General features: G+C 49.4%; 1 protein-coding gene across 1 annotated transcript in view; it reads right to left on the bottom strand.

Annotated features, from left to right (window-relative positions):
• Positions 1-12500, bottom strand: part of LOC101068727 (V-set and transmembrane domain-containing protein 2A-like) — a 37977-nt gene that overhangs the window by 13425 nt on the left and 12052 nt on the right. Inside the window, exons 3-4 of the mRNA XM_029831932.1 lie at positions 6155-6205; positions 1828-2167 (exon numbers count right to left, since the gene is read on the bottom strand). Coding sequence (XP_029687792.1) covers positions 1828-2167; positions 6155-6205 — 391 coding nt within the window. The remainder of the gene's footprint in view (positions 1-1827; positions 2168-6154; positions 6206-12500) is intronic.

Raw genomic sequence — 12500 nt, 5'->3', positions numbered from 1 at the left:
TGGACTGGTAACGCAGCTTTATGGACTGGTAACGCAGCTTTATGGACTGGTAACCCAGCTTTATGGACTGGTAATGCAGCCTTATGGACTGGTAACGCAGCTTTATGGACTGGTAACGCAGCTTTATGGACTGGTAAGCCAGCTTTATGGACTGGTAACGCAGCCTTATGGACTGGTAACGCAGCTTTATGGACTGGTAACGCAGCTTTATGGACTGGTAACCCAGCTTTATGGACTGGTAACCCAGCTTTATATACTGGTAATGCAGCTTTATGGACTGGTAACGCAGCTTTATGGACTGGTAACCCAGCTTTATATACTGGTAACGCAGCTTTATGGACTGGTAACGCAGCTTTATGGACTGGTAACACAGCTTTATGGACTGGTAACGCAGCTTTATGTACTGGTAACGCAGCTTTATGGACTGGTAACACAGCTTTATGGACTGGTAATGCAGCCTTATGGACTGGTAACGCAGCTTTATGGACTGGTAATGCAGCCTTATGGACTGGTAACGCAGCTTTATGGACTGGTAACGCAGCTTTATGGACTGGTAACGCAGCCTTATGGACTGGTAACGCAGCTTTATGGACTGGTAACCCAGCTTTATATACTGGTAACGCAGCTTTATGGACTGGTAACCCAGCTTTATATACTGGTAACGCAGCTTTATGGACTGGTAACGCAGCTTTATGGACTGGTAACGCAGCTTTATATACTGGTAATGCAGCTTTATGGACTGGTAACGCAGCTTTATGGACTGGTAATGCGACCTTATGGACTGGTAACGCAGCTTTATGTACTGGTAATGCAGCCTTATGGACTGGTAACGCAGCTTTATGGACTGGTAACGCAGCTTTATATACTGGTAATGCAGCCTTATGGACTGGTAACGCAGCCTTATGGACTGGTAACGCAGCTTTATATACTGGTAACGCAGCTTTATGGACTGGTAACGCAGCTTTATGGACTGGTAACGCAGCTTTATGGACTGGTAACGCAGCCTTATGGACTGGTAACGCAGCCTTATGGACTGGTAATGCAGCCTTATGGACTGGTAACGCAGCTTTATGGACTGGTAACGCAGCTTTATGGACTGGTAACGCAGCTTTATGGACTGGTAACGCAGCTTTATGGACTGGTAACACAGCTTTATGGACTGGTAACGCAGCCTTATGGACTGGTAATGCAGCCTTATGGACTGGTAACGCAGCTTTATGGACTGGTAACGCAGCTTTATGGACTGGTAACGCAGCTTTATGGACTGGTAACGCAGCTTTATGGACTGGTAACGCAGCCTTATGGACTGGTAACGCAGCCTTATGGACTGGTAACGCAGCTTTATATACTGGTAACGCAGCTTTATGGACTGGTAACGCAGCTTTATGGACTGGTAACGCAGCTTTTATGGACTGGTAACCCAGCTTTATGGACTGGTAACGCAGCTTTATGGACTGGTAACACAGCTTTATGGACTAGTAACCCAGCTTTATGGACTGGTAACGCAGCTTTATGTACTGGTAACGCAGCCTTATGGACTGGTAACGCAGCTTTATGGACTGGTAACGCAGCTTTATGGACTGGTAACACAGCTTTATGTACTGGTAATGCAGCCTTATGGACTGGTAACGCAGCTTTATGGACTGGTAACGCAGCTTTATGGACTGGTATGTTCCCAGTGATCGAGAACATGGATGTCACCCATGGAAGCTTTCTGGCATGTTGTTGGAGCTCCTTGGAGGCATCAGACCCCCCCTCCCCCACAAACACACACACACACACACACACACACACACACACACACACGGCAGAGCCTCTGGGCCTTACCTGAGCCGGGTTTGTGTTTTGCTTTGTCTGAGGATGCTTGGGAGCTGGAGGTGGAAACCACCCTCTGGTCTGAACTCATGCTGTCTTGGCCCAGAGGTGAGCTGGGCTTTCTGGGCTTCTTGTCTGTCAGGTGCAGCGGGGAGCTCTTCTTGGGTGGGGGTGGCGGGGGTCGCCGTGGCCTGGCCGTGACGTTCACCTTCAGCCAGGCTTGGGTCTTGTACTCCACGATCTCCCCATAGTTGGCCCGCGTCACCCGGCACTCGTACAGTCCTTCGTCGTTCTTGCTGACTCTGGAGATCTGAAGCTTGTGTGAGATATCGTTGCCCTGAACTTTCACTGTCTGCAAGAGGAGATGAAGAAACCAGGATGAAGGTGATGGAATCCATGTCTGATGAAAACATACATTCCAACACTCACCGAGAGGCTGATTCACAGTTGTTGAAATGATAGTTGTCAAAACCCGAATCTGGAATGGTCTATTTATCCTCAAAGGTAAATTCATATGAAATGTATACTATCTGAGGCTGCTAGCTCGAAGAATCTGCATAAGTTATTCATACCTCAGCAAAAAAAGCTCTGGCAGGAAGGAAACACGGGCAGTATTTAACCATTAAGACTGGAATGAACCCTTTTCCTTTCTTTCAGACAGTCAGTTGGGACACCTGATTCTGTTTTGGTCACACACAATTAAAAATGTAATTATTTACTCAAGAGGAACTTGTCTTTAAGTTAAGGACATGAATAATATAAAGACATTCCAGCGGGTTCCTCCAGTCCAACAGCCTGGAGCCTCTGCATTACCTCTGGAGGGTGTGTGTGTGTGTGTGTGTCCCGTGACAGGTTTAACAGCAGAAGGAAGCGACCTCTTGATGATTTCACCCAGGTTTTTGTTAAGAAGATGAAAATAGAACTTCTCTGCTGCTCTGTCTTCCTGGAGTACATAATTACATGCAATTAGACAACCTGATTTTCTTGATTTTGATTGGACAAGAGGCAATCTGCCCACGATGATTAACAACACAAGACAGGGACTTTCAGACAGACAGTGCACTCCCTATTTAATTTTTAATTGATTTAATCACATAGTCAGTTGGATGTAAATTTCCCTCCCAGCAGGCTTCACCCAAAAGATGAAGCTTTTCAGGTAATAAAAACAGTTTTATTATCTGTTGTGCAGCCGCTCGCTGTGGTTCAACTTGTGCTGGTCTGTGTTCAACGTGCTCTTTATTCCACAATTTTAAAGGTTTCGACATCCAAAACTCCAAAATAATACTTTCTTGTGTTATTTAAGTTATTTTAGTAGAAAACAACCAATAAATGTAATCTCAACAGGCTAATGGCAGAGAAAAGTAATTAAGTAACTGCTGGAACTTTTCGGTTCAAATCTCTCTTGATAGAAACTTTGCGTGTGCACATGTGACACGTGTGAGATCTGTTCAATAAAATATCAGCTGCTGCTGCTTATGGAGAGAAATATACATCAAATAAATGTGACCTTATAATTAAACCGCAGAAAAAAGCTATGAGAATAATTAATGGGACTCGCTCCTGGCAAATTACTGATCAATTATTCATCATTTCAGGAGGCACCACGTTCCATAATTAAAACAAACGAAAACTTATGAACATGACCTACAATTCCACCTAATGATGAAGAGTTCGACAGAGTCATGAGCCCGGCCCAGGCTGACGGGAACAAAGACACAGAACCCATGGAACATGTGAGGAACATGTGAGGAGGAACATGTGAGGAGAAAGATGGGAGGAGGAACATGTGAGGAACATGTGAGGAACATGTGAGGAGAAAGATGGGAGGAGGAACATGTGAGGAACATGTGAGGAACATGTGAGGAGGAACATGTGAGGAGAAAGATGGGAGGAGAAAGATGGGAGGAACATGTGAGGAGGAACATGTGAGGAGGAACATGTGAGGAGGAACATGTGAGGAGGAACATGTGAGGAGGAACATGTGAGGAGAAAGATGTGAGGAGAAAGATGTGAGGAGAAAGATGTGAGGAGGAACATGTGAGGAGAAAGATGTGAGGAGAAAGATGTGAGGAGGAACATGTGAGGAACATGTGAGGAGAAAGATGTGAGGAGGAACAAGTGAGGAGGAACATGTGAGGAGAAAGATGTGAGGAGAAAGATGTGAGGAGAAAGATGTGAGGAGGAACATGTGAGGAGAAAGATGTGAGGAGAAAGATGTGAGGAGGAACATGTGAGGAACATGTGAGGAACATGTGAGGAGAAAGATGTGAGGAGGAACAAGTGAGGAGGAACATGTGAGGAGAAAGATGTGAGGAGAAAGATGTGAGGAGGAACATGTGAGGAACATGTGAGGAACATGTGAGGAGAAAGATGTGAGGAGGAACATGTGAGGAGGAACATGTGAGGAGAAAGATGTGAGGAGAAAGATATGAGGAGAAAGATGTGAGGAGGAACATGTGAGGAGAAAGATGTGAGGAGGAACATGTGAGGAACATGTGAGGAGAAAGATGTGAGGAGGAACATGTGAGGAGGACCATGTGAGGAGGACCATGTGGGGAGGACCATGTGAGGACCATGTGAGGAGGACCATGTGAGGAGGACCATGTGAGGAGGACCATGTGAGGAGGACCATGTGGGGAGGACCATGTGAGGAGGAATATGTGAGGAGGACCATGTGAGGAGGACCATGTGAGGAGGACCATGTGGGGAGGACCATGTGAGGACCATGTGAGGAGGACCATGTGAGGAGGACCATGTGAGGAGGACCATGTGAGGAGGACCATGTGAGGAACATGTGAGGAGGACCATGTGAGGAGGACCATGTGAGGAGGACCATGTGAGGAGGACCATGTGGGGAGGACCATGTGAGGACCATGTGAGGAGGACCATGTGAGGAGGACCATGTGGGGAGGACCATGTGAGGACCATGTGAGGAGGACCATGTGAGGAGGACCATGTGGGGAGGACCATGTGAGGAGGACCATGTGAGGAGGACCATGTGGGGAGGACCATGTGAGGAGGACCATGTGAGGACCATGTGAGGAGGACCATGTGAGGAGGACCATGTGGGGAGGACCATGTGAGGAGGAATATGTGAGGAGGACCATGTGAGGAGGACCATGTGAGGAGGACCATGTGAGGAGGACCATGTGAGGACCATGTGAGTAGGACCATGTGGGGAGGACCATGTGAGGACCATGTGAGGAGGACCATGTGAGGAGGACCATGTGGGGAGGACCATGTGAGGACCATGTGAGGAGGACCATGTGAGGAGGACCATGTGAGGACCATGTGAGGAGGACCATGTGAGGAGGACCATGTGAGGAGGACCATGTGAGGAGGACCATGTGAGGAGGACCATGTGAGGAGGACCATGTGAGGACCATGTGAGGAGGACCATGTGAGGAGGACCATGTGAGGAACATGTGAGGAGGACCATGTGAGGAGGACCATGTGAGGAACATGTGAGGAGGACCATGTGAGGAGGACCATGTGAGGAACATGTGAGGAGGACCATGTGAGGAGGACCATGTGAGGAGGACCATGTGAGGAGGACCATGTGAGGAACATGTGAGGAGGACCATGTGAGGAGGACCATGTGAGGAACATGTGAGGAGGACCATGTGAGGAGGACCATGTGAGGAGGACCATGTGAGGGACCATGTGAGGACTATGTGAGGAGGACCATGTGAGGAGGACCATGTGAGGAGGACCATGTGAGGAGGACCATGTGAGGACCATGTGAGGAGGACCATGTGAGGAGGACCATGTGAGGGCAGGTCCCCACCGTGCTCTGATCAGTCCGAGTCAGCGTTTTACAGGGAACTGTCAGCATCCATCCAGGTGCTTCACTGGTCTCTTCCAACTCAACGTCCCAGCTCTTGCGGCTCCAGGTGGCTTTAAACTGTGAGATTTGGATGGAACCAAATAAGCTAGCTGGGTAGAAAGAGGCAGCTGCATTCACTGAAGCTTTGATGATCCAGCTGTGTTCACACAACATCTGCCGTATTGTTTAGGTTGAACTTCCATTGGGTAATAACGATGCTGCCTTCAGAGCTGCCAATTACCTTCCATGTTGTGGCATTTCTGTTCCTCACGCTGCCACGGCTGGACTGGCAGGGAGGCTGGAAACACACGCGGAGCGGCAGAACGGGGATGAAAGGGGGCGCAGTCGTTCTGGAGCAGGAAGGGAAGCACTTTGGCTCTAATAATACACCGCCGCTGATTTCCCTGATTATCCCCTTTCTCTCCCTGAAAGTGTGATTCAGGGAAATCAGCTGCCGTTGTCTTCTGCTGGAAAGGAACGCGAGCGGCGCCGGGACGGCAGCTTTCAACTTACACTTATTTTTGTCCCCTCGTCATCTGGATCAGGTTCCGATATCATCTCCATCTGTGAACAAGAAAAGCAGCGGAGAGAAAGGGGGGTTTAGAAAAGTGATGTTTCATGCAGGGAGATGTGACTCGTGAAAATTACATGACTCCGACTCCAAAAGCATCTCCTCAATCCGCCGGTGCAGATAAATCTTTCAGGCTGACCCTGAGCCCTCGAGAGGCTGCAGATGGTTTCCAGATGCTGCCACCAATGAAGAGAGCAGCACCAGGTCACCACCAGACTGGTTAAGATTGGAGCTGGAGGAACGTTCAGGAACGTTGACGTTCCTCTGGTCTTAATTGTAGTTTGGCTAAAAGCAAAGCTAACCTCACGTCAACCCTCAATCAAAGGCTTGGTTTCTGCCGCTGCTGAGCACCCATGACGCAGGCACCAGTCAGCACGTTCTAGGACTGAGAGCTGAGCCTTCAGTCGACAGCCTGCGCGGTAATTTATTTATGACGCCTGTCATCTAATTATCCCACATTGGCTTCAAAATGGATGTTTGCCCAGACATAAAAGAAAACAGAGCGAAAAGTTGACTTCCTGCAGCAGAGGAGGCTTGAGTGAAGTAAGTTTTCCTCCCGCTGGCAGAAGGACGAGACGGCCAGTTGTGAGCATTGCCCCCCCCCCCGGTGCTTAATTAGCTCCGAGGAGCCGGGTGTGTCTCTTTCCAGGATGTTCCAGCAGACACATGATTAATGAGAAGAATTAGGAGCCATCTCGCCGTCTCACGTGACTCCTCCATCTCCGCTCCGCTCACACACTCGGCCGCTGCCTTTGTGCCGTGATGAAGCAGAAATAATTGACCTCCATCGGATTCGGCTGCAGCATTTGCCGTCATTCATCACAGCCCCCTCGTCAGAGTGTGTGGAGAGCGGCTTTCACGAGCCACCTGAGGAACGTTGTGGTGACACAGCTTGGCTCCACCTCCTCCGTGGTGCTCACACACCAGCAAGACACGGAGACCCAGAAGGGGGCCGCTACACGCCTTGATTGCTCCTTAACATTCATTGTCCCCTATGAGGCGAATAAAATGGCTTTTCATTTCCAAGTAGTTTTAATTAAAATCCTCCAGTTACTCACAAACACCATCAACCTGAGCCACTGATGAGTAAGTTAGCAGTGGGGAGGGGGGGTCCTTCCATCCCTCATCCAGGCTGAACTCTCCACCCAAACTGGAAACGATCCAGTTGTAGACAGGAAGTGATGTCATGAGTGATGCCCTGCTGGGCTCTCCTCCATCTCTGGACTGTGGACTGTGCTGAGGACGCAGCACCATGTCCTGGAGATCCTGGACGGAAGCCACGTGGACCCCCAACCCCCGGTGGTCACCATGGCAACAATCATTCCTTTTTACGTCAGGTGACACTGACGAACGTTCTTAAATGGGCAAATTTGATTAATTGAGTCTAAATTAATGACGATGTCATCGAACTGCTTGATGACGCCAACTGACCGTGGTCTCCGTTCTCCAGAGAACCGCAGACAGAACAAAGAAACGTGATCTCATCTGGACAGAACCAGCTGCCAACACACCCTCCAAAGGTGAGGCTGGACTGTCAGCACCATCTTCCAAGTTAGTTATCAAGAAGGAATTCCATTTTTAAAGACCTTTCTCCTCATTTTGGAAGCTCCTGTCTGCTCAGATGGAGAGTGCTTATATCATAATTAGATCCACCCTCAGCAGCTTCAGTCTTCTGGCTTCCTGTTCCGGGTCTTGGCTGGATCTGGGAAGGTTTGGAAGCTGAGAATTCCGCTATCTCAGTCTGTCTTTAGCAGCAGAAGTCACAAATTGGGGCCAAAGGGTTCCACCCCCGTCCTGGTCGGGCAGCCAAGGCCCCATGACTGATACCGCTGATGACTTTGGGAGCTTAATTCTGAGGAACAGGAGATCACTCATGGTCACTCTGGTTCGGTTCAAATGCATTCAGAATAAATCCAGTTGTTGGAGGGTCACGCACCCATTTGTGAACCTCTATGTTCAGGTTTGGGTTTTAACCGGACCCGGAAGCAGGCGAGAACCCAGTGATAAAAAGTCCAAACTAAGTTTTATTTAACCAACACAAAAACGGCAGTGCTCCTGGACTGCAGGGAAGCACCAGTTCAGACTTCTGGGCTTCACAGAGAGCTCCAGCACGGAGTCGGGTTCTGCTCGTTGCACAAGTCCAGCAGGACGGCATGAAGACCTCAAACGAGCAGGGACGCCACCAAAGACAAGAGGCCAAAACACTCCGACGCTGGCCGAGGCGCTCCCTCCTTAAAGAGGCGGCCTGATGGAGATCGCCCACAGGTGCGCCTGCCTGCAGCACCAGCTGGTGCTCATCGACTCCTCCTCGCCCCCTGCAGGAGGAACCAAACACAACCCCTGGACCCCAACACCCTGATCGTTAAAAAAGTGCTGCCTGGCATATTTTAGCCCACACATGAAGCTAGCTCCCGACCCAGATGACATTTAGGAGGATCTTGCCTGGATTAAGAGGGTTGCCAGGTCAGGTCAGGCTAACACCAAACATCTACCAAACATCTAGCTTCCACCAGCAGAGGCGGAACGCCTCACGTTCCTCAGCAACTCTGCAGCTCTGACATGATCAGCCAGAACGCTGAATATCAGCTGGTGCATCAACGTGTTATTACGCGTCTGTTGATTAGGCCGAGCAGGAAATAATGAGACAGCGTCCTGGCCCTGCGGCTCAAGGTCAGCTCACTTCCTGCTGCTGGGTCCAAGCATCCAGGCCAAGCACCTCCCACCGTTGTAAACATTTAAAGAAGCTTCATTCAAGTTGACCTTTTTGTGGATTTGCAGGCAGCAAAAGAGACGTTTTTCCTCTGATTGTGAGTCCACTCCTCCTCCAGCTTTATCTGAAAGCCATTAAGGTAATTGTGAGAGAATATAACACAATAAATGTCCCGGAAGAATTCAGAATCCTGCCATTTATCATCCACACGTAGAAGGATTTATCCGTCTCTCCCGTGCTGCTCCAGACTCCTCACAAGAGCGGATGCAGCCTTTACGAGATGGAGTCGCTCCCACGTCTGCAGCTAATACCAATATGGAAGTTGTAAGTGACTCTGTTTGAACAAACCTCCATTATTTTCTCATTTCTATCCCTCTTCTGGTGGCTGATTGCCTTCCGAGGCTGCTCCCCGGTACCTGCCGCTCCATCACTCCTCTCTTTAGTGCCAAAGCTTCCTGCTGTAACGTGCTGTCATTCTTCATGCAAAGCTCAAATGGACTTCTGCTCCAAATCAGCCTGGCGATTACTGCGCATCAAAGCAGCCGTCCTGGTCTGCTCCGATGAAACTAATGCCAGTCGTGCAGCATTTACACGGCCGTGGACCCCCCACCGCTGCTGGAGCTGTATTGGATGGGATGGGACAGGACAGGCGACCTTTGACCCTGAGAGACAGACACCAACCCAGTCAGACCCAATATTTCAATGAGCTCAAGCAGCCACCCGCTGGAGGTTAAACGGAGGTCACAGACATCTCACAACACATTAGGCTGTCAATTCAGGATCCTCTGGTGGGGAAACTGTCGTTACACACGGTAGAAAGCCAACCTGACAATGTTACACAACCTGACACAACCTGACACAACCTGACACAAACCGACACAACCTGACACAACCTGACACAACCTGACGCAACCTGACGCAACCTGACACAACCTGACACAACGTTACACAACGTTACACAACGTTACACAACCTGACACAACGTTACACAACATTACACAACGTTACACAACCTGACACAACCTGACACAAACCGACACAACCTGACACAAACCGACACAATCTGACACAACGTTACACAACCTGACACAACCTGACGCAACCTGACACAACCCGACACAACCTGACACAACCTGACACAACCTGACACAACCTGACACAAACCGACACAACCTGACACAAACCGACACAATCTACCACAACGTTACACAACCTGACACAACCTGACGCAACCTGACACAACCCGACACAACCTGACACAACGTTACACAACGTTACACAAAGTTACACAACCTGACGCAACCTGACGCAACCTGACACAACCTGACACAACCTGACACAACGTTACACAACGTTACACAACCTGACGCAACCTGACGCAACCTGACACAACCTGACACAACCTGACACAACCTGACACAAACCGACACAACCTGACACAAACCGACACAATCTGACACAATGTTACACAACCTGACACAACCTGACGCAACCTGACACAACCTGACACAACCTGACACAAACCGACACAACCTGACACAACCGACACAATCTGACACAACGTTACACAACCTGACACAACCTGACGCAACCTGACGCAACGTTACACAACCTGACACAACCTGACACGTTACACAACCTGACACAACCTGACGCAACCTGACACAACCTGACACAACCCGACACAGCGTTACACAACCTGACACAACCTGACACAACCTGACACAACCTGACACAACGTTACACAACCTGACGCAACCTGACGCAACCTGACACAAACCGACACAACCTGACACAACGTTACACAACCCGACACAACCCGACACAACCTGACACAACCTGACACAACCTGACACAACGTTACACAACCTGACACAACCCGACACAACCTGACACAACCTGACACAACCTGACACAATGTTACACAACACTACACACAGCACTCAGGAAAGCCTCCAAAAAACAGGCAAAAATTCTAAAATACAGCAGAAAACGGTGTTTAACCCAGAGCCAAGAACTAGATCCATCCATCATCCATCCATCCATCCATCAATCCATCATCCATCCATCCATCCATCCACATCCATCCATCCATCCATCATCAATCCATCATCCATCCATCCATCCATCCATCCATCCATCAATCCATCAATCCATCATCCATCCATCCATCATCCATCCATCCATCCATCATCCATCCATCCATCATCCATCATCCATCCATCCATCCATCCATCATCATCCCTCCATCCTCCTCCATCCATCCATCCATCCATCATCCCTCCCTCCATCCATCCATCCATCCATCCACATCCATCCATCCATCCATCCATCCATCCATCCATCATCCCTCCCCCATCCCTCCATCCATCCATCCATCATCCATCCATCCATCCCTCCATCCATCCATCCCTCTGTCATCCCTCCATCCATCCATCCATCCCTCCATCCATCCATCCCTCCATCATCCCTCCATCCATCCATCCATCCATCCCTCCGTCATCCCTCCATCCATCCATCCATCCCTCCATCATCATCCATCATCCCTCCATCCATCCATCCATCCCTCCATCCATCCATCCCTCCATCATCCCTCCATCCATCCATCCATCCCTCCATCATCCCTCCATCATCCCTCCATCCATCCATCCATCCATCCATCCATCCATCCATCATCCCTCCCTCCATCCATCCATCCATCATCCATCCATCCATCCATCCATCCCTCCATCCATCCATCCGTCATCCCTCCATCCATCCATCCATCCATCCATCCATCCATCCCTCCGTCATCCCTCCATCCCTCCGTCATCCCTCCATCCATCCATCATCCATCCATCCCATCCATCCATCCATCCATCCATCCATCCATCCATCCATCCATCCCTCCATCCATCCATCCCTCCGTCATCCCTCCATCCATCCATCCATCATCCATCCATGAGAACTTTTGATAGCAAAACTGTCTGAGAGGCTTTAAATGTTTGGGCCACACAGTCTCACAGGATCTGTGCTGCTCAGTAACAATAAAGGAGAGCTCCGCCATGGAAGCGTGTGGATCCCAGGCCTGCCCAGACACCTGAGGGTGAATAAAGGTAGCACATCAGTGATCCGTCACACATCAGATCAGCAACACGTGTACAGGTGTCGAAACGATCCCACCCACCAAACGCTAGTTGGAGGAATGGACGCAGATCTCGGGAGGGTGGTAATCAGGTGGCGTCTCTGCTGAGGGTTCCTGAGGATCTCCTCAGTGGAGCAGGAAACCTTCAGACCTTCGTAAATGTTTTAAAGCCACAATCGCGTCATTGATCGGTAACTGCAGACGTTCCGGCCGCACATCCGCTGCTGCTCTGATAAAGTCTAAAAATGGAACTAAAACACAGAATATCTTCATGTTTTTTTTAATATCTGCAGATTTTAATCAATTTGGTGGTGAAACGCTGCGGTTCTGCGCATAAATCCCATCTTTTTATTTAACAGAGTGGCTGTGCAGAAACATTGATTATGATAATGTAGCTTTAGCTCTGCTACACCAGCACTCCCTCACAGGCCCAGGATCCCAGGTAGCAGACCAA

This window comes from Takifugu rubripes, unplaced genomic scaffold (assembly GCF_901000725.2).
Source record: "Takifugu rubripes unplaced genomic scaffold, fTakRub1.2, whole genome shotgun sequence".
Taxonomy (NCBI): domain Eukaryota; kingdom Metazoa; phylum Chordata; class Actinopteri; order Tetraodontiformes; family Tetraodontidae; genus Takifugu; species Takifugu rubripes.
Note: the sequence above shows the minus strand (reverse complement) of the source record. Positions and strands in the feature narration are given on the sequence as shown.